Source organism: Hydra vulgaris, chromosome 05 (genome assembly GCF_038396675.1).
Source record: "Hydra vulgaris chromosome 05, alternate assembly HydraT2T_AEP".
In the NCBI taxonomy this organism is placed as follows: Eukaryota; Metazoa; Cnidaria; class Hydrozoa; order Anthoathecata; family Hydridae; genus Hydra; species Hydra vulgaris.
In genome coordinates this window covers 6647485-6670228 of record NC_088924.1, presented here as the reverse complement: position 1 = coordinate 6670228, position 22744 = coordinate 6647485, and the positions used below count along the sequence as shown (strand labels likewise).

Below are 22744 nucleotides of genomic sequence, written 5' to 3'. Positions count from 1 at the left end.
TTACATAAAATATTTTTACCAGTCATCAGTTGACTATTGTTTAAATTATTTTAACCAACGCGACAGTAATCTGTTGAATGAACAAAGATAGCTATTTTTATCCACATAGTTGTAAACAAAAGAAATGACACAATACAACAAACACAAATTAAACTTGTTCTTAATTTTTTTACTGTTAAAAAAACTTTAGTTATAAGGTAAGTTATACAATACAATAATATAATTTTAAATGTATTTTTATGTTATTTCTAAATGCTAAGCATTTAAAATGATTTTTTAGTATTTTTTGTTAAAAACATGCATTTTGGTTTTGGGGTAACATTGACAGGATTGTCAAAGTTACCCCATAGGTCTGTCAAAGTTTACTCATAATATGTGTTATTGTCATTACACTTAAGTGTAAATAAATAAATGATTGATTTTTTAGAGTTTATGATCACATGATAACATATAGATTTTATGATCAGAAGCCACGAAGAAAGCCATTAAAGATAAAAGTAAAAACAATGTCAGTATAAGTAAAGCGGCATCCATGTGAAATATCAATGGAACAACATTAATTAATCATCTCAAGAAAGTGCATTGTAAACAAGTTAAACATTCAATAATTTTGACAAGAGAAGAAGAAATGATCGTTCAATCAATCCAGAAACTAGGAGACTGGGGTTTTGGGATAGATTGTTGCAATGTTGCGAGTATTGTGCAAGATTATATAAACAGTAGTGGTAGAGCCACTACCTTTAAGAATGGAAAGCCTGGAATTGATTGGATGCATGATTTTGAGGTGAGATGGAAAAATGAACCTACCTGACCTACTTTTAGCAGGAAAAGATTGGACAATCTTTTCCTGCTAAAAGTGGGTATGCATCCAATGTTAATGTTGTTGATGACTTTTTTGAAAAACTAGCAGTTGTTATTGAGAAAATTTATCTACAGAATAAGCCACAAAATATATTCAATATAGATGAATAAGGATTTCAAACCGACATGGACAAGCAGAAAATTCTCTGCAAATGCGGATTGAGGAATCCACTTAAAACGGTCGGCACTTCAGCTAAACAATGTTCGCAGTGCAGGTATGCTGTTCTGCAACCGGTCAATTTTTATCACCATACATTGTTCATAACCTTTTACAGCACCTGGTGCAATGGCGGCCCAGACAATGCACATTACAACTGTTCTCCTTCAGGTTGGATGGAATCCCCCGATTCAATGAATGGTTTGAAAAGATATTTATTGCCAAAAGAAACCAATTAAAAAGATCAAAGCTTTTAATATTTGACTGACACAACTCTCACATATCAAAAACTGTTGTAGACTTAGCTATTGCAAACAAAATTGAGCCACTTTGTTTACCTGCCCATTCAAGTAGTATTTTACAGCCTTTAGATGTAGGTGTTTTTAGGACAGTCAAAGTATCTTGGAGGAACTGTTTGAACACCTTTTATGATACAACACGATACAAAAAAACAACTTTTCCACAATTGCTGAAATTGGTTACAGACCTTAGGGCATTCAATCGAAGCAATGCTGTAATGGCTTTTGAAACTTGTGGAATTTTTCCACTAAAATGAAGTAAAATAACCAGTGAGAAATTGTCAACAGCAGAGCCTTTGACATTGGGTGTAATTATTAGCGCAAGTAATAACGGAAATCAAAATAAGATTACCCTGGCAATCAGTGACATGAATAATATAAGCTCCGTACCATTGCAAGTCACAAGCTCAGATGAAATACAGAAAGTTCTGACTTTAAGAAAACAACTAGAAGAAGTACTTTTGAAACATCTTTAACACACGCAACCTGTAAAAAGCGACAAAAAATCATGAGAACATTGGCGGAATGTCTGACATCTGATGAATCTCGTGCGAGATTAAATGAAATGGAAGCAAACCTAAAAAAAATAACTTACTTTATTATATATTCAAGTAGAAAGTATCAGAAGCAAATCTATTTTATATCTTTTAAATAACAATTTTTAGTTATGTTTTCAGCGCTATTGTACATTTTTTTTTAAAGTATTAATTTTTAAAAAAAAGCAGTAAAATGGTGCTAGTATATATTTGAAATGTTTTCTCTATTTGTCAAAATTCCAATTATTATGTTACCCTTATAAAGTATTTTTAACATTTAAAGCATTAAACATTCTACTGTCAAAGTTACCCCAGATAGAGATTGCTGTAGTGCCACATTGACAGTGACACTATAGCAACAAAAATAATTATCTATCAATAATATTACACAAAAAGTTAAAATTTTCAACAGTTTATGTCATTGGTAAACACTTAAAAATATGGATACTAAATTGTTTTTGTCGCATGCTAGAAAAAAAAATTTTTTAAAGATGTGGTAATCTTACACCACTTTACCTTAAACAATTTGTTAAATTTTTAGATACAGTTTTAGTATTTTTATTTTCCTTGATAATGAAAATTTCAAAAAATTTATAATCAGTAAGCATTATTGTTATAAGCTAAAGGTATCTTTGTTAATCCATTTTAAAAAAAAATTTTTAAACAAAATAATTTAAACATAAAATAGTAGATAATCTTGAAACAAAATATATAAATGTTTACATTATAAGTAAACTTTCAAAATGGTCACATATTTGGCAATTTAGTATAGCGAACAAAAAATGTTTTTATCTATGCTATGGAAACAGTTGTTTACCAATATATTCATACTCAATGAACATTGACTCGCCTGAATAATATGAATAATAACGGTACACAGATTTTTCTTCTGCAAAAAAGTTATTAAGATATGGACTTCTCTTAAGGTTATAATGTTTGTTCATCCATCTTGTCTTTGTTTAAAACAAGTTTAAAAAAGTTCAATGTTCATCACCACTGCGTAACGCTTTTTCAGTGTTACATTAGAGTAATTTTGGTATTACTTGAAAATTATCTTGGATTTAACCAAAGAAGCTCAAGCATGATTCAGCCCTTGGAATTAGAAAAAATGAGGTTGGCAATAGGTCTAATATTGCCAAATGCCAAGTCTAATTCAGAGGGCTGATGATTCCAGAGATACCATTGAAGCTCAAGCATGATCCCAACTTACAAGTTCTTGAAATTTTTAAACAAAAATAATTGCTGCAACATTTTTTTTAAATAATGAATAAAATAAAAATTTATCAAGTATAAGAAGGAAAAAGGAGTACAGAGAGTTGAAGGGCTGTTGAATATTGATCAATAATCTTTTTTAAAATTCTAGTTATATATCATCTAGTTATATATCTTCACATTTTAAAATAATAAGCAAAATATTGTTAAGTTAATGATTATTTGCAGTTACAAATTTAAATTTATTTTACAATAGTTTAAACTTAAGGGTAAACTTTTCAAGTTGTGATATAGAAATTTGCATATTTTTGGAAAACAAACTTGCTTTCAAATTAATCTTTTCCTAATATACTAAAAATGTGTTTGGCAACTAATAGCAGCTAATTTGCATTATTTTTTTAACTGCTCCTTCTATGCTCTCACTACTATGTATGAGTGTTGATTTAGATAAACTTTATCCATTATCACAATACCATTTGCTATATCTGGTTTTAGAGTAACAATGTCTGGATCGTTATTTTAATTCTTCAATTTTTATGTGCTTTTTTAGTCTTTTTTAGGCAATAATTTTATATATAGCAGTTAGTAATGAAAGTTCAGCTTTAACTAGAATTTTCATTTTTATATCTCATAAAGAATTTTTAATAATATTATAAGCATTAAAAAAAAATTGCATTTGTCAAATTTTTTATATTTATTTTTGTGTTTTATTGAAATAATTCTATGATATTAGAATACTAATAGAATTTTCATGATTATTTTTCAAAATCCGAATCAAGTTTAAACATTAGAAAAGATATCAGTAGAGAAACAATTATAAAACTACTAAAGGAAAATTAAGAATAACAGATAGTTTTAACTATTGCTAATTATCACTCGGGCTTTTGTCAATATTAATAATTATTATATATAAAATATTTGTCCAGTTTGTATCTTTGGCCTTCTAAAAATATATAAATAATAAATTTTATAACATATTCTAGTTTTTGAACTGTTCTGCCATATTATAGTTTTTGAATGCACAGTGGTTAGAGCGTTTGCTTTATAAGCAGGAGATCCAGGTTCGAAACGAGCTATGGACAAATTTTCGCGTCACGGTAAGGAAGGAGGTGTGAACTTCCTGGTTAAATGCACTTCCACAGTGCTCTTTGACAAGACCATTAGGACTTCTTGGGGCACCTAAAATAAAAAAAATAAAATAAAAATAATAAAAAACTATTGTATAATTTATTGGTAGTTATAGTTTTCAATTAGCTAGGCTACTTAGAGACTTATTATTTCATGGAAAACCCTGGCGTTTAGGTTATGACTATATTGGAGTGAGTGAAAGTTCTTTGCCATGATAAATATGACCAATCTAAGAAAAAAAAAACTCTTTAAAAAAAACATTTAATACCCTATTTAAAAAAAAAATTATTTTAAATTAGGGTAGGAGGAGCATGTAAATCTTGGATGATAGTCCTCCGTTGGTAGTATCATAATAAAATGCTTAATTTTTGATCTGCAAAATAGATTACCATCATGAAGGGCGGTTTAAAAAAGTTGTTTTACCTCCTTGATAATGTCTTATTTAAATGATAAATGCATTTATTTAAATGATAAATAGACTTTATAGAAATCTATCTAAACTACTTAAATGGGGGAAAATTATTATCTACTGAATACCTTCATTACAACTTTTTAGTAATTTATGATATCACAAGTTTCTTCTTTAATATTCAAGTACAAGAAATAACAGTCTTCAATTTTTGTTACATTGAGTTTTAAAATGAGTAAAAGTGAATAAAAAAAACTTTCTAATTCTGCAACATCTCAAACATATTTCATTTTCAAAAGCAAAGATTTATTATTGAAATAATAACCATGGGTTCTACTATTGTGCCTGTTTTTGCTAATCTATTTATGGGTAATTTTTTAGAGAAATAAATCAAGTTTTATAATGGAGTTCACCTTTTTAGAAATATTATGTACACTGCGCAACATAATGATCAGACACCCCAAAAAGATTTATAAAACTCTACTATACATTTATATTTAAAAAACTAATTTTTATTGTTAATAAAAGCAAAGGGTTTACAACACTAAACAACATTTTAACAAATTTATTTTTAACGTAACTCACATTTTATTAAAAAAAACAACGTTTTTTTTATTAAGTATAAAATAACTGTAAACTTTTGTGAACTGTCAAAAATTTAGTTTTAGTTTTTTTTTATTAAGTATAAAATAACAAATTAATCAATAATGGGTCGTGCTGCAGCGTTAAGTTCAGATGAGAAAAAAGTGCCCTCTAACTTATCGAAAATGGGTCACTCATGGAAAGAGCTATTGGATGCAGCTGAGCTGTGAATAAAAACTACGTTAGTAGTCCTCATATGTATGCAATAAAAAAAGTTCTAGACGTTCATCAACATTAAGTGACCGTGATAAGTGAAGGTTGTTGAGATAAGCTTCAAATTCTTCATTAACTGCATGTCAAATTGCTGCAGAAGCAGGTGTGATTGCTATGTACAGTTCAGTGAATTATTCATAATGCTTTTCACCTTTCGCGCAAAAAACTTCAGTGAAAACCACCTTTGATAACAAATCAGATAAACAATCAAATAACTTTTCCACATAACATGGAAAGAAGCGTGGCAACAAATAGTATTTTCTGACAAAAAACGATTTTGTCTTGATGGGCCAGGCAGATGGAATTATTATTTTCACGATTTGCATAAAGAACCAGTAACACAGCAACAACCTCAAATGGGTGGTGGTGGTGTAATAATTTGGTGTGCAATTGGGTAATCAAACATTAATTTTATTGACGGAAAAATGAAGGCTAAGGATTATCTTTTAATTGTTCAATAATTCTTACGACCTGAAGCCTCTATCATTGGTGATGAAAATTTTGTTTTTCAGCAAGATAATACACAGCTCATACAGCTAAGATAGTAAAGGAATATTTCAACAGCAATAAAATTAACACATTGAAGTGGCCAGCTAGATCTTCAGACCTGAACATTATTGAGAATGCTTGGGCACACCTGTCACATATTATGCTTGAAGGTGGTAAACAATATAGTTCTCTAGCTGACTTGAAATCATCATCCTACATGGGATGCATTTGACATTTTGTACATAAAAAAGTTGTATGATTCTTTACCTTCTAGAATGATTGAAGTGATTCAAAAAAATGGTAGAAGTACCCACTATTGATTGTTTAAAATTGAGACATCTTTTTAAATAAATGACGATTTAAATGAGTTTTTTCCAAAAGTGTCTTATAATTTTGTTGCACTAACAAAAGAGTTTTTTTTATAATAAAATGCGAATTAGCTTTAAAATAAATTTTTTTAAATGTTGTTTAGTCTTGTAATCCTTTTGCTCTCGTTTACTATAAAATTAGTTTTTATAATTTTAATTAATTTTTAAATGTAAATGTATAGTAGATTTTTATAAATATTTTTGGGTGTCTTATCATTATGTTGCGCAGTGTATCATAGTATGATACATAACGTTTGCATTAAGATTGTTATAATTACGAATAATAGTCAGGTAAAATAACATTGTAAACAAACATAAATGTTCAAAGTAGATGCAAATATGCATTAATGTACAACATTTTATTTTAATTAGTTTTACATATATTATTAATACTTAACTGGAAATGGCTGAATCAAATGAATGACTTTGTAGTAGTTAAAAAGTGTTTATAAAATAATTTAACAAACTTTATTTTAAAATTGCCCTATTGCAGTCTTACATATACAGCCATTGGAATTAGGTAGAATTAGGTAGGCATTCAGCAATGCCAAGCTAACTGCCAACCTAGAAGTGTTCAAGGTCGGCAAAAAATTGCTGACCTTGTTTCTATATTTTTTTTGCTGACCTGATGCAAACCTCCAACAGATTAAGGTCGGCAAATTATTGCTGACCTCATATTTTCTAATTCTGAGGGCGTATGTTTTAATCTTTAAAGTCTTAATTTTGAAATTTATCTTCATATTTTATATATATATATATATATATATTAGATATATATATTTGTATATATATTTACACACATATACATATATATATTCATATATATACATATATATACACATATATACATGTATATATACACATATATACATATATATATATATATATATATACACACACACACACACACACACACACACACACACACACACACACACACACACACACACAGATATAAATGTACACATATATATGTTTGTGTCTTTGTGCTTGTGTGTTATGCATGTGTTAAAATTTTTTTTAGAAGGAAATGTTGTGACAAAGAAGAATACTGGAGATTTCATTTGTAGCATAAGTGAATGTGAAGGATGTTTCAATGTACTACTGGTGAATCCATCAACATCTGATATTGTTTATGATATGAATTTAGACATAAATGGCTTAAATCTAATTTTTCATGTTTTCAAACCATGTGAAATTGTTACTGGAATATCTGATCTAAATATAGAAGCAGGAAACCTAATAAAGAATTACAAAGCACAAAAAACTATTTTAAGAATTGAGAAATTTTGTTGTGAAATGTCTGACTCCTTTAATCAATTTTTTGAACGTATAAAAATTGACATTTCTTTAAAGCAATGTGCATGTTTGATGTATTCTTATTTAGCTCAATTTCATTTGGAAAACCTTTTAGATTATTCATCTGGATACAGATCTTTTCATTCAAATACATCTTCTATGAATCTCGATTACACATGTATTCAAAATTTAGAATTATTTAGCAATAACTGGAATAACGAAGTTAGTGGTTCTTTATTTTCTATTCTTAATCATACATACTCTGCATTTGGGAAAAGATTATTAATCAGTTGGTTGAGAGAGCCTTTAAGAGATGTCTACGAAATTAACAAGCGCTTAGATGCAGTTGATGAACTTAAATTATGTTTGCAATTAAAGTGTATTGTTGGTATTTGTAAAGCCCTTCAAACAAGCGTTGATCTTGAAAACGGTTTATCATTAATTTATAATCAAAGGTGTGCCCCCATACAGTTTTTAAACATTTGTGAAAGTTTTGAAAACATTCGATCATTTTTTATATGTCATAGAGAAGAGTTTATGTCAAACTTTAATTCAAGCATTATTTTGGATATATGCAGCCAAGTACCTGATCTTCTTGGCAACAACATTTCAGATTTTATGAAAAAACTTAACAAGAATGAAATAAGGAATGGTGCTAAAGCATGTATGTTTGCTGATACTATAAATTTTCCTCATTTACACAAATGTTTGCAAGAAATAAAAGTTATTGAAGGTTTACTTGCTAAACATTTACTATCAGATGTCACTCCTGTTTTGGGTCGAAAACTTGAATTCAAAACTGTATCTGGTATTGAATATTTAATTGAAGTTCGAAATGTTGAAGTTAAGATTTTACCTGAAAACTGGATAAAGGTATCTGCTACAAAACATTTCACAAGGATTCGAACACCTTTTATTGAAAGCCATTTTCACAAACTTCTTCGTCTTCGTGAGACTTTGCTACTTGCTGCAGATGAAGCATGGCAAAACTTACTTACACAATTTAAAGGTATTTATAACAGCTGTCGAAATGTTGTTGTTTTATTATCTACTTTAGATTGCCTAATTTCTTTGGCAACTGTAGCTAATGGTGTAGGTTATGTGAGACCCAAGTTTACCGAGAATGTGATAATGATAAAAGACGGGCGACATCCTGTTATTGAAACGTTGATAAACAATCAGTATGTATCAAATGACACATGTTTAAATGAAACTGAAAAAGTTATGCTCATATTTGGACCAAACATGGGCGGAAAAAGTTCTTATGTTAAACAAGTTGCAATATGTTGTATTATGGCTCAAATGGGTTGTTATGTTCCAGCTTCATCTGCTTGCTTACCTATCTTGGATTGTATATATTGTAGAATGGGTGCTAGTGATAAAATAGCAGGGGGGAAAAGTACATTTATGGTTGAACTTGAAGAAGCTAGTTACATAATGAAAAACGCTACTTGCAACTCACTTATTATTTTAGACGAGTTGGGAAGAGGTAAAAACAAAAATGATATTAAATTAACAAGTGATTTCTAATAAAGTAGTTATTCCTGAAAATCTGCACTAACTTTAGGTAAACAATTAATCAATATTTATTTATCATTTATTATTTATTATTTCCAGAAAATAAATCTATTAAAATGTTTCTTCATTTTGGCAAAACCTAGTTTCACAATCCTGTAAAATTCATAATTTATGCAAATTTATTTTAACAAATTTCACCAACGGTAATGATTTTATTTTAGTTTTTTTTCTTTGTATTTTTTTTCGATTTTTTATTATTAGCATTATTGTTTTTTTGTTCTGTTTTTTTCTAAAGACACATAAACTTTCACGTAAAATTTTTTTATTTTTTTATAATGTCATTTACCTCATCAAGGCCAAGTGCACTCAGGGCCACTGCACTCAGATTCAACTAGGAAATTTAAAAACAAAATTATTATCCTTGAACTGTATTTATAAACTGAAAGTTTATAAGGTCAAATGTATTTTCAGATTTAACTATGAAGGAGGGTATTAAAGACAATGAGCATGTTTGCGGTTTGACTATATCTCACTATCTAACTCTCCTAAAACTTGATTAATGTTTTTTAACAAAAGCATTGATTTTCACAAGTTTAAAAATAAATATTATGTTATATCACAGATAAATGTTGAATTAACTTAATGCTTTTTGTTTTTAATGCTTTAAAAAATTTATGGTTAGGGGTCCTAAATCAGTGGTTTTACTGTGTATGTACTTTATGAATGCCCCTTGTGAAATTGCTATTCTTAAAGAGTGATTGAATGTTTGAAGAAAAAATTTACAGCCTAAAATATTTGTTAATAAAAAATATTTTAGGCTGTAGTGTATGGTTGTTTATTACAGTAAGTAATGCTAGTTCTACATTTAGTGCTACGGTTATTTAGAGTTACCTTACTAGGTTCATTTAGGATTGGCTTAAATATCTGTAAACAAGTTATAAATGCTTTCACATATTTAAAAAAATCTTATTGATACACATTATTATGTTCTGTTAAACACATTGCAGATTTTTAGGAATCACTTTTAGGAATCCAATATATAAATGTAATATTTAAATATTTGTGATGTTGTGATATGCATTAGATAGTTTGTTAACTAAAATTTTTTATAAAACTAAGGAACAAGCACGCATGATGGAACAGCTATAGCATATGCAACACTTGAGCACTTCATTGAAAATATTCAATGTTTTCTGTTATTTATTACACACTATCCCACGCTTTGTGAACTTAAATGTAAATACACCGAATCTTTAAGTCTATATCATATGACATTTATGAGCAATGATGTTGATGTAAATGCCATTGTGCTTCTTTATAAGTTAATAAAAGGCAAAGAAAACAGAAGTTATGGATTAAATGTGGCCAGAATGGCTGGAATAGATGAAATAATTTTAAATAAAGCTGCTTATATGTCAAAGGAGCTAGAAACAATCACATTAGTGAAAAGGTAATGTTTTTATATAGCCTTTGTTGCTTGTCTTGTTATGTTATTGTTTAAAAGTTATGTTTTATATATGTTATATTGTTATTGTACATGTAAAGTTAAACTGCCTATTTTATGTTATGCATATTTTATTTTAATTTGCATATGTTATAATGATGTATGATATGTTATAATCGTATCGACTTGTCAATGTACATATCGCAATGCATGTACATTGACAAATACATGCAACAATATTTGTTTATGTCAATTTGTATACATATATGATATACATACATGATTTAAATATATCTAAGCTATAGTGTGAGTAGTAAGCGACCAGGGTTGATATTTGACCGGGGCCGGGGCTGGGTTTGATAAAACATAGCCGCGGCTGGGTTTGTGACCGGGGCTGCATTACTATTGATATTCCTTATAAATATATTATTGCTATTTGAAATTCATGATATATTTTATATAAAGGTATATATATCATCTCATCATCATCATAATATCATCATCATCATTATCATCATCATCATCAAGCATACAGTTGATGATGATAAAGATGATTATGATGATGACAATCATCATCATCATCATCTTAATGATTGGCATCATTATCATCTCCTCTGATACACACTATAAATATAATTACTACTCCCATACTCCCTCTAAGATCATTGCTTCTTTTCCTATCTTTTAAAGACACCATATATCCATCTGATCTACTTTGTTCTTTCTTATTTGTCATTGTAAATATTTATGAATTATATTATATTTATATATATTATTTTTGTGACTTTTTCTTATATTTTCTTAAACTTTCATAACAAATTTTATCTTGAACAAAATAAAAAAAACAGCAACAACAACAACAAAAATCCAGCCCCTGGGCCGGGTTTGCAAAAACCTCTGTTTTTAGCCGTGGCCGGGGCCCCTGTCACTTACTAAGTGTGAGTGCCAATTCTGTTATCTTTTTGAGAATCAAGATTAAAATAACTATTTAAAATTTAAAATTAAATTTTCATAACGAAACTGAACTTTTAAAATGATATTAAATTTTAAAATGAAACTGAACTGGCCACAGACACAAGGCATATTATTATTTAGACATTATAATAAGTTTTTAGCAAGTGCACAAAATGCGTTGTTAAAGAACAATCCTCGAAAAACTATTTATGATATGCTTTATATGTTTATGATATACCAAAAGTTGTCTACTTTTGTTGCCATTAGCTATGGTTTGTCCCACCATTAGAAATGATTTCCGAAAAACTGTTATCTACCTGTACGATTCACAGAGTTTTGCTGCTAATATTTCTATTATTATTATAATTATTTGTTTATAATTATTGCTGCTAATATTTCTATTATAATATAATTATTTCTTAACCATAATTTGTCAGAGGTCGTTTAGAAATAGCAAAACTTGTATCAGAGCAATTGCACCAAGCATATTCTGAGTTTAACATCATTTGCTGGTCATTCCGTCAATAGTAGATGTACAAAAGAGACAATTTTAGTTATTTTTCAAACTCTTAAAGAATTTTTCTCCAGAAACTTTGTGAATTTACCCAAAAAAATATAAGTTTAGTCGGACGAAGAAAATGAAAACCTGCTATTCTAAAAGGTACCACGGAAAAAAATATAAAAAAATTAGAAGAAAAAAACTTGAAAAATTTGGGAAATTAAAAAAAATCATGTTTGCAATCTTTTGAAAATCATAATAAGAGGTCTTCCATAAAATACGTACGCATGAGTGGGAATAAAATTTCAGTTTTCAGAGTAAAAAATCAATAATTTGTTATGTAACAGAAATGTCGAATTAAGTAAAAGTTTTTTGTTTTAAAAGTTTTTTGTTTTAAAAGTTTCGAAAAATTTATCCATTGGGGAGGAGCGGGGGGTTATTTTGTACTAAACAATGCCTACATACGCAGAGGGAGTAAGGGTATGTTGAAAGCAATCAGGCATGGGGGAGGGGCTAAATCTGCGTAAATAAAGAAACACTGTTTCTTACCTTATTAATAAACGTTATTTGACAAAACGAATAAAAAAACTTAGAAAAAAGAAAAGACAAGTGCGGAACATAATTACTCTTGCCTTGTTTGTTGGAAAACTTTCTCTGAAAGTCTATTTGAAGAAAACTGGATTCAGTGTTAAGTGAAACAATAGTTTTACACAAAATGTGATTGCATGTTGGTCGATATTTATGTAAATTTTTATAATTTATTTCGTATATCTGCAATGTTTATTTATTTCACAAATAAAACTGTTTAATTTTAAGATAAAAAAAGTATTAGTTTACATTTATTTAGCTATTTTACTATCAAATAATTTCTTTTTATATCCAAATCTTAAGTATTTTGTTGCGACTTGAAGTATATATTTAGTATATAGCTAAGGTATACACAGATTTCATATGTATACACAGATTTCGTAAGGCATACACAGATTTCACAAAGGTATACACAGAGTTCATAGTGGTCACGGAAAACATTGACATTTTTGAATTTTTAAAAATCAAGAAAATTATTAATGTTAAAGGAAAACTTGCAAATGTTAGACATTAGTAAATCAAATATAATTATTTTATATATTATTAGTTATTGTGATTGTAAAAAATTTATAATAGTTCGTCGACAAATGAAGTTTAATCTTTATATTATAAAGCAAATATGACTTTAAAATTGGTCCTAAGCTTACCGTTAAAAGTAGTTTTATTAAAGACTTAAATGTTACTAATATAAATAATAAATTTAAATTTATTATTTATATTATGCAAATGTTATAATTCGTTTATTGTCTAACTACCCCACTGGGATTTAGACAATGGCTCAATTTGTCTCGCTGGAGCAGACTTGAAAACTAATGTAGATAGTATCTATTTTTATTTAGAAACTTAGATATTTTTATAATATTAAAATTGTTTAAATCCAATGTAACTTTCAAGATATCTGTTAGAGTGCAGATATATAGTATACTAGCCCCGCCCCGCCCTTCCTTTTTTTTTTTTTTTTTTTAATGTTATTTTGACTGTATAAGTCAAACTTTTAATTTTGAAATTTTACCTTTAAGCAATATTTATACAATATGTCAGGTAAAATTTTCAGTCTGGAATAAACACAACTTAAATAATATATTGATAAAACCTATTGATTTTTCAAAATATATATATTAAGTATCAGGTGTATATGCAACGTCAATTTAATTTATTTTATACGACCGAATGGTTTTTCTAAATGTCTGTGTTTATTTAATCTGAACTATCTAGTATGACTAGTATAACATTTGCATTTATTAAGTTTGTGTACTTTAAAATATTTTTAAATTGTTTTAAAAAATTTTGATAAATTTTTGTTTTGTTTTTGTTTAAAAATTAAAAATTTTTTCAATCTGAATTTTCATCCGAAATTAAATAAGTAGGGGGGAGACCGGGGCTAGTTGCAACAAAATTAAAAAAACTGCATTTATCTCCTTAAACTTTAATATTTTTGAAATTTTTTTTTCAGGGTTATAAAATAGTTCTTAGTGACATATTAATTCAACATTGATAAATATAAATAAAACTTAGTTATTCCACAAAAGTGAAACAAAAATGAAAAAAAAATTGTTGCAACTTACCCCGCATCACAATACACAATACTTTAAAAGTATAAGCCTTGTAGAGTACACAAAAAAATACTAGTTAATCTGTAATTTCTATTTGGCAAAAAAAAATTTTATAATTACAATAAAAGAAAGTAGTATTTTCCTTGAGTTGCAACACATTTGTTATGCTAGACTTCACATATACTTGACTTGTTTAGTAAACTAAAAAGGGTTTTAGAAAAAAAAAAAGTTCTTTTAGTCAAATAAACAACAATTAAGTTTAAAAAAAGGCAAGAGGAGTATTTAGGATATTTAAGTTCTGTTTTTTTCTGTTTTTAGGATATAAAAATACAGTTACGTTTTGTTTAAAAAACAATTTTTTTTAATGCAAAAAATTACATTAATTCCATTTTAATTCAACTTTAATGTTTTTTTGTTTGTTTGTTGATGTAGAAGTATTAGACTTTCTCCTTGTCAAACTAACTTCTTTTTCAGCCATAAGTCGCTGTTTTACTGGAGTATCTGTAAGAATTTCTGCATACTTTCTCTTTGATCTAGTGAGTATTTCTTTCCTAGGTTGTGCTTTCGGTAGAGGTCTTACATTCTCTGGGGAAAATTCTAATGATGCAGGAGATGGAATTGCATTTGAGATTGAAGTTGATATACTAATATCAATACCTGCTTTAGATTGAGTTGCTGGACAATCAGTAACAAATGATGGAGCAAAATCTGCATCTGAAAATATATCCTTATCATATGGGAATATTCCTGCCACTCTAAAACCAGATGTTATGTTTTGTTGTCTAAGAGCATGCTGAAAGGCTATTTTTGCAATTCCTGGCAAATCATATATACTTATTGTTTTTCCTGGCTATTGTTTCATCCATGAGTCTTGTGCATTAGCTACGCATTTTTTGAATGGTCCGAATACATATCTGTCTAGAGGTTGCAACTTATGTAAGCAATGAGGAGGGAAGGAAGCAAAACTATACCATTATCTTTACACAATGTTATTAATTGAACCGATAAATGAGACTGATGGTTGTCTAAAAGTAATACCACAGGGCTTTCCTTTGTGGGCTTGACATGCCGAAAAAAAGTGGTTTAAGTAAGTAACAAAGAACTCCTCATTCATCCAGCCTGACCCATTCGAAGCACCAATGCATTCATTTGGTCCATCACGTATAAAGTGATCAAAAAATTTCTTTCTCGGAAATATAAATATTCGAGGCACACTATTGCCACATGCATTTACAGCTAACACCATTGTCACTAGTGTCCCCCGTTCTTAAGTTATTAATGCTCCAATTTGCTTAATACCTTTACGAGCAATTATCTTGTTTGGTTTTTGCACAGTGGTGATACCAGTCTCATCAACATTGTAAATATTAGATGCAGAAAAATGATTTCTATCTAAAACATCTGATAATTTTTGAAAAAATACACCTACATTAGCACAATTAAAACTAGTTGCTTGTGCAAGATTTGTTGCTTCTGGAGTTCTGAAAGACAATCCTGAATGTCGATTTAAAAACCCTCTCATCCAGTCAGGACCAGCGATAGAAAGTTTTAACCAAAACTTTGGAAAATTAATGTTATACTTTAAAGCACATTCAAATGCAAGTTTTTGTGCTTCATAAGGTCCAAAATATCAAAAGCTGTTGATATATATGAAGCAATAGCTTTTTCTAGTTCTAAATTGAAATCTTGGCGTGACTTTTCATAACCAGGAATAGGTAGCGGCATTACCATATTAACTTTTTTTACTTTATTTATGTAACAAAAAAGAGATGAGTAGTGGATTCCATACTTTTTTGATGATGCTCTAATCGATTTTTCTTTTCCATCAATAACATGGTTTGCTGCCTCTATTACTTAAGCTGTTGGATAAAGTTCTTTTTCAGTTTTTCTCCTATAAGTTCTCATTTACAATTTTTACTTAATGGGTGATGCGGAAGTTATCGGACAAAATAAAAACGTCAATAACTTATTTATAAATAAAAAAACAAACTACTATCATAATTTTTTTAAATAAAGCATTTATCTTTTAATAAAAGTATATTATTTTTTATATGAAAAAACGCCACCATGTGCAATTGATCTCAATTTTGCTCTGACGCCTTTCATATACGACTGTAAAAATTTTAAATCAATTTCTTGTAGTTTTAGTTTAATGCGATCAATCAAAACTTGCTGTGTTGAAGCTTACCTTCTGTGCCAAATGTCCCCGAAAATTTTCAATTGGTCGTGCTTGAGGCACATTTGGGGGATTGGATTCTTTATCAACGTAATAGACATATTGGTCCATTCGATTTAGAGAATCTTTAGAATAATGAGAATTTGCTAAATCTGGCCAAAATAAATAGTTAAAGTCTCCATGATACTTGTGAATAAATGGAAGAAGTCGCTTTTCTAAACATTCATTAATATAGATTAATGAATTGATCGCTACAGCCTTTGAAGTGCGAAACAATTGTTCGGACATAGCACGGTCAGATATGGCTATCCACATTAATAATTATTTTGGAAATTTCTCTTTTCCTATAAAACGAACACTTTCTGGGCATGTCTTTTTGTTGTTTGTGTAATATCCAGAATTTCCAGGCATGTTGTCCCCTGCAAAACAAAAGTATATTTCGTCATCAATGACTAGAAGCAATTTTGTGTTATAGAGTTGGTTAACTAGTCTCCTGCTTCTTTTCTTTGCCTTTATTTGTTGTTCTATAGTGTATTTTGGAGTCTTTTCACGTTTTCTATATTTAATATTCATTTTTTTTAACTGGTGACCAATTGTCAATTGATTTACACCGAATTTAATACCTATTTTTCTCTGACTGACCCCTTTTCAATTGTTGACAAGTCTTGTTAATTCGGCTTTCTTTTCTCTAGTCCAGGATGTCAGACGACCAGGGTGCTTTCTATCAGAAAATGATTGAACAGTTTCAAGTCTTTTTAGGTTATCATATATTGTACTTTGCGCAAATCCTTCCTTTTCAAAATGATTTAAATTTTTTTTTTTTATTATTAGGTTTATTTACAAAAACCATTTTTAGTCGCTTTCAAAAAGATTCTCGTTCAACTGCATTTAACCTCATTTTAAATAATTGTGTCTTAAATAATAAAGTTTATATTTTATAGAACGTTTATGCCTACGCATAAAACCACAAAAACTAATTATTATGCTCAAATAATGAAATTAGGATTTGTCTGATAACTTCCGCATCACCCGTTAAGCACAAAATAACAGTTTAATCAATAACAATAAAATAAAAAAACATTAAAGTCATTTTATACAACTTAACCTGCATCCTCATTTATTTACATGTGAATATATAATTTATTTATGAATATATGTATGCATCTACATATATATATATATATATATATATATATATATATATATATATATATATATACACACACATACATATACATATACATATACTTATATATATATATATATATATATATATATATATATATATATATATATAAATTTAAAACAAAATTTTATGATTAATATTTAATATATATATATACATGCATACATATATGCATATATGTATGCATGTGTGTGTATATATATATATATATATATATATATATATATATTATATATATATATATATATATATATATATATATATATATATATATAAATTTAAAATAAAAATTTTATGATTAAGATAAGTTTATATAAGTTGTATATGTATATAATATATATATGAAGCATATTTATAATAATGTATCTATGCATATATGTATGCATGTATATATATATATATATATATATATATATATATATATATATATATATATATATATATATACATACATATATATATATATATATATATATATATATATATATATATATATATATATAAATTTAAAACAAAATTTTATGATTAATATTTAAATCATATATATACATGCATACATATATGTATGCATGTATATATATATATATATATGTATATATATATATATATATATATATATATATATATATATATATATATATATATATATAAATTTAAAACAAAAATTTTATGATTAAAATAGGTTTATATAAGTTGCATATGTATATAATATATATATGAAGCATATTTATAATAATGTATCTATGCATATATGTATGCATTTATATATATACATATATATATATATATATATATATATATATATATATATATATATATATATATATATATATATATATGTATATATATATATATATATATACATATATATTTACATATATATATATATATGTATACATATATATATATATAAATTTAAAACAAAATTTTATGAATAATATTTAAACATATATATATATATATATATATATATATATATATATATATATATATATATATATATAAATTTAAAACAAAAATTTTATGATTAAGATAAGTTTATATAAGTTGTATATGTATATAATATATATATATGAAGCATATTTATAATAATGTATCTATGCATATATGTATGCATGTATATATATATATATATATATATATATATATATATATATATATATATATATAAATTTAAAACAAAATTTTATGATTAATATTTAAATCATATATATACATGCATACATATATGCATATATGTATGCATGTATATATATATATATATATATATATATATATATATATATATATATATATATATATATATATATATATATATATATATTTATATATATATATATATATTTATAAATTTAAAACAAAAATTTTATGATTAAAATAAGTTTATATAAGTTGCATATGTATATAATATATATATGAAGCATATTTATAATAATGTATCTATGCATATATGTATGCATTTATATATATATATATATATATATATATATATATATATATATATATATATATATATATATATATATATATATGTATATATATATTTACATATATATATATATGTATACATGTATATATATAAATTTAAAACAAAATTTTATGAATAATATTTAAACATATATATATATATATATATATATATATATATATATATATATATATATATATATATATATATATATATATATATATATATAAATTTAAAACAAAAATTTTATGATTAAGATAAGTTTATATAAGTTGTATATGTATATAATATATATATGAAGCATATTTATATATATTTATGTATTATATATTGTATATATATACATGTATTTTATATGTGTATGATCTATAAATTTTCTATATATATATATATATATATATATATATATATATATATATATATATATATATATATATATATACATATATATATATGTATATGTATATATATATATATATATATTCATGTATTATATATTGTGTATATATATACATTTATGTTATATGTATATTATACATAATATACATAATATACATATATATTTACATAATATGTAATACTTAAATATATATACATATTTATACATATGCTTCATATATATTATATACATATACAACTTATATAAACTTATCTTCATCATAAAATTTTTGTTTTCGTTTATTGTTACGCTGTTATATAAAAAAAAGCGTCCATTATTTTAGAAAAAACTAGTTAAGTGCGTAAAATCAACAAAACCCGCTGCTAATTTATGATTCAACTTACCCCAAGCAATTTGATACCCCATAGGCATCATAATCACTCTAATCATTGTATATAATTATTTATATTGAAAAAAATTTTTTTTTTTAGCTCATCGTGTTTAAAAAATATTTTTTTAACTTACCATTACTTTATTATGGTCATATACCTCTAAGTTTAAAGTAAAACCCAAAAAAACTTCAAAAACCAAATTTAGAATTTTATATCGAAAAAAAAAAATATCAATAACTTTTAAATATTTTATTTAATAACTGTAAGTTTTTTACAGCTGACGTGTTAAAGTTATAGTTATATTATTTAAGAAAAAATTAGGAAAAATATATAAAAACCATTCTTCAAACCGCGTTGTTGCAACTTAACCCTGTTGCAACTAGCCCCGGTCTCCCCTAATAGACGATTTTTTGTTATATATTTTTTTAAATATATGACAATATTTTGTTATATATTTTTTAAATATATGACAAAATATCGTCTAAACTTATTTAATTTTGGACGAAAATTCAGATATTAAAAAAAAATTTATTTTTATATTTTTAATAGAATTTATATTTTAAAATATATAACAATACTTGTTCAGTTTCTGACGAAAATTCAGATATAAAAATCCTTTAAAAAATCGATTAGAAGCCCTTCAATAAAGTTACTTGAGTTTGTCTGATTACTTACTTTTTAATGATATCACTAATATTAAGTGTTATCACATTATTGCTTTAATATATGTATTATAAATATTATTTTGGTAATATATCTATAATATCACAACAATATTTGGTTACTTATAAATAAATATACTTTTTTTTTTTCTTGCAAAAAAACCATCTGTGTAAATAAAAATCATTTTGTTTAAATATATTATTATCTGTAAATATTAAGACTTTTTTGTTGTTATAAAAGTGTTGTTATTTCTTATGAAGTTTTTTATTTATTTATTACTTTATCATTAGTTCTTTATCTCTTGAATTTTCTGTATTTACTAATTATACAAGTAAATTTTTAATATTTTTAGGTTACTAAAACGTGTGTTTAACCAACACGTGAGTTCAGATCGTTTGCTTACTTTACGGTCTATAAAACTGCTTTGATGTATTTTGTAAATTTCGGTTGCATCGTTTGCGTCCTTTTAAGATTGATTGATTTTCGCAAAATGGATCTATCGACTTGTTTCATAGACTAGGTATTTTTTCAAGTCGTTCCTCAAGATGCGCTTTGAAAATATCTTTTAGAAAAGAAGTTACAGTTTTGTCATAGCAATTTACAAAATGGTTGATGCTGACAATTGCGATGCTGTTGTTTCCGAGGAGATTTTTCTCTGACGCATGAGATGTTTTTCATTAAACGGTGAACGAACACTCAATCTACTCATGTGTTCATTTATATCTTCACTGTGTTGGCTCTTGATCGGTCCTCTAAACTCGCTAATGCTTCTGGGATACTCTATTCTGATATGCGTTGAATGAAAGGGCTCACTTAATACTGCAATCAGAGGCTCGTTCTAAACAATATTAATTAAAATGCTTGCGTACATTTTTTATTAAAAAACAAAACTCACACAATTTTATAAGTTTTAATATTTTTATCTAAATAACCTCTTTTAAAATTATTTTCTATTCTTTGAAAAAAAATACATTTATTTATATCCCTACAAACTATCGATTTAATCGTTTATCAACTATCGATTTATATAAATTGTTTATATCAGAGGTTCCCAAACGATTTTGTGTCGTCGACATGTTTTTCGGTTTTAGGTAGACCCCTTACTTAGCTGATATTGATTTTTTGTAAATTTCTAACTCTAGTGAAGTTTAGTGTTAAAAACTTTAAGTAAAAACACGTTAAGTTTTATATAACTGAATTTAAATTAAAACTACTCAAATTAAAATTTTGTATCTGTTATATAGAATATACGTAATATAAGATACACTAAACAATAAGTAAATGCTTTTAGTGGGAAGGATGAACCTGATGGTTTAATGATAAATTTGAATCTTTATTGAAACTTTATATCAATAGATTCAAATTTATTTGATTTTTTTTTTTTTTCAAATTGGTTTTAAATAAATTTGATCTTTTTTTTTTTTTTTTTTTTTATTTGCTTCCATTCGAAAATTTTTATTTGAAATTTTGTTTATAGCCATTAAATATCGGTTGGATATGAATTCAGTTTATCGGGAATATTAATTTTTCAATAAAAACTGCACCGAACCTAACGGTAATATTCTGCCCTACTTATAAAACTGACAGTAACTCCAAAATTTCCATTCTGAGATATTCTTAAAAAACAAAAAATGTATATAGCCAACCAGTCAGCTTAGTACATGTCAGAAACTTTTAATATCATCAATTGACTTCAAAAAAGAGCTTTTCTGAAGTTTTAATGATTTTTTAAATTTTTTATTTAATTATCACAATTAATCACATACAGTCTTTTTGCTATGTATTAAAATTATTAATTAATTTGTTAGCGTGTGTTAGGTAAGAAAGAAAGAAAACGAATACGGTCTTATTGCTTTGTACCATAAGAGAATATACGTTAATGAAGTAAATTCCGATCTTTTTTTTTTTTTTTTTACTTACTGTCTATTTTGTAAATCGGGCAGTATTACTATTCAATTATAATCCCTTTGGCAATTAAGATAAATTTAGTCAAGTTTTGAAAATATGCCATAATAATAAGAGTCTGGCCAGTTATGCTGTTTTTACGAAATTCTATTGTTTTTAAGCAATAAAAGTTAACATTTTTGAATTTATATTGAAAGTTGCTTATTTATCATGCCCAAACAAACGAACAAAAAAATCCTATTTTTATAACTATCTATGCTGTGCTCCATATATCAGAGATGAGCTTTCAAAGTACATATTCTCAACAAAACTATCATTCGAATTAATATAAAAAATCCTTTATTTTATGGAGAATTGTGACGCTGAAGTTTTTTATCCAAAATTTTATAAAGTTGCTAGTTAGGAA

General features: G+C 26.3%; 2 protein-coding genes across 2 annotated transcripts in view; one reads left to right on the top strand and one right to left on the bottom strand.

The window, feature by feature from the left end:
- Window positions 1-21425, top strand: part of LOC136071785 (DNA mismatch repair protein Msh3-like) — a 30773-nt gene extending 9348 nt beyond the window's left edge. Inside the window, exons 10-12 of the mRNA XM_065796754.1 lie at window positions 7339-9102; window positions 10251-10581; window positions 20786-21425. Coding sequence (XP_065652826.1) covers window positions 7339-9102; window positions 10251-10581; window positions 20786-20861 — 2171 coding nt within the window. The 3' untranslated portion in view covers window positions 20862-21425. The remainder of the gene's footprint in view (window positions 1-7338; window positions 9103-10250; window positions 10582-20785) is intronic.
- LOC136080501 (calsenilin-like) overlaps window positions 21031-22744 on the bottom strand; it is a 46777-nt gene continuing 45063 nt past the window's right edge. The window contains exon 10 of the mRNA XM_065797236.1: window positions 21031-21271. Coding sequence (XP_065653308.1) covers window positions 21032-21271 — 240 coding nt within the window. The 3' untranslated portion in view covers window position 21031. The remainder of the gene's footprint in view (window positions 21272-22744) is intronic.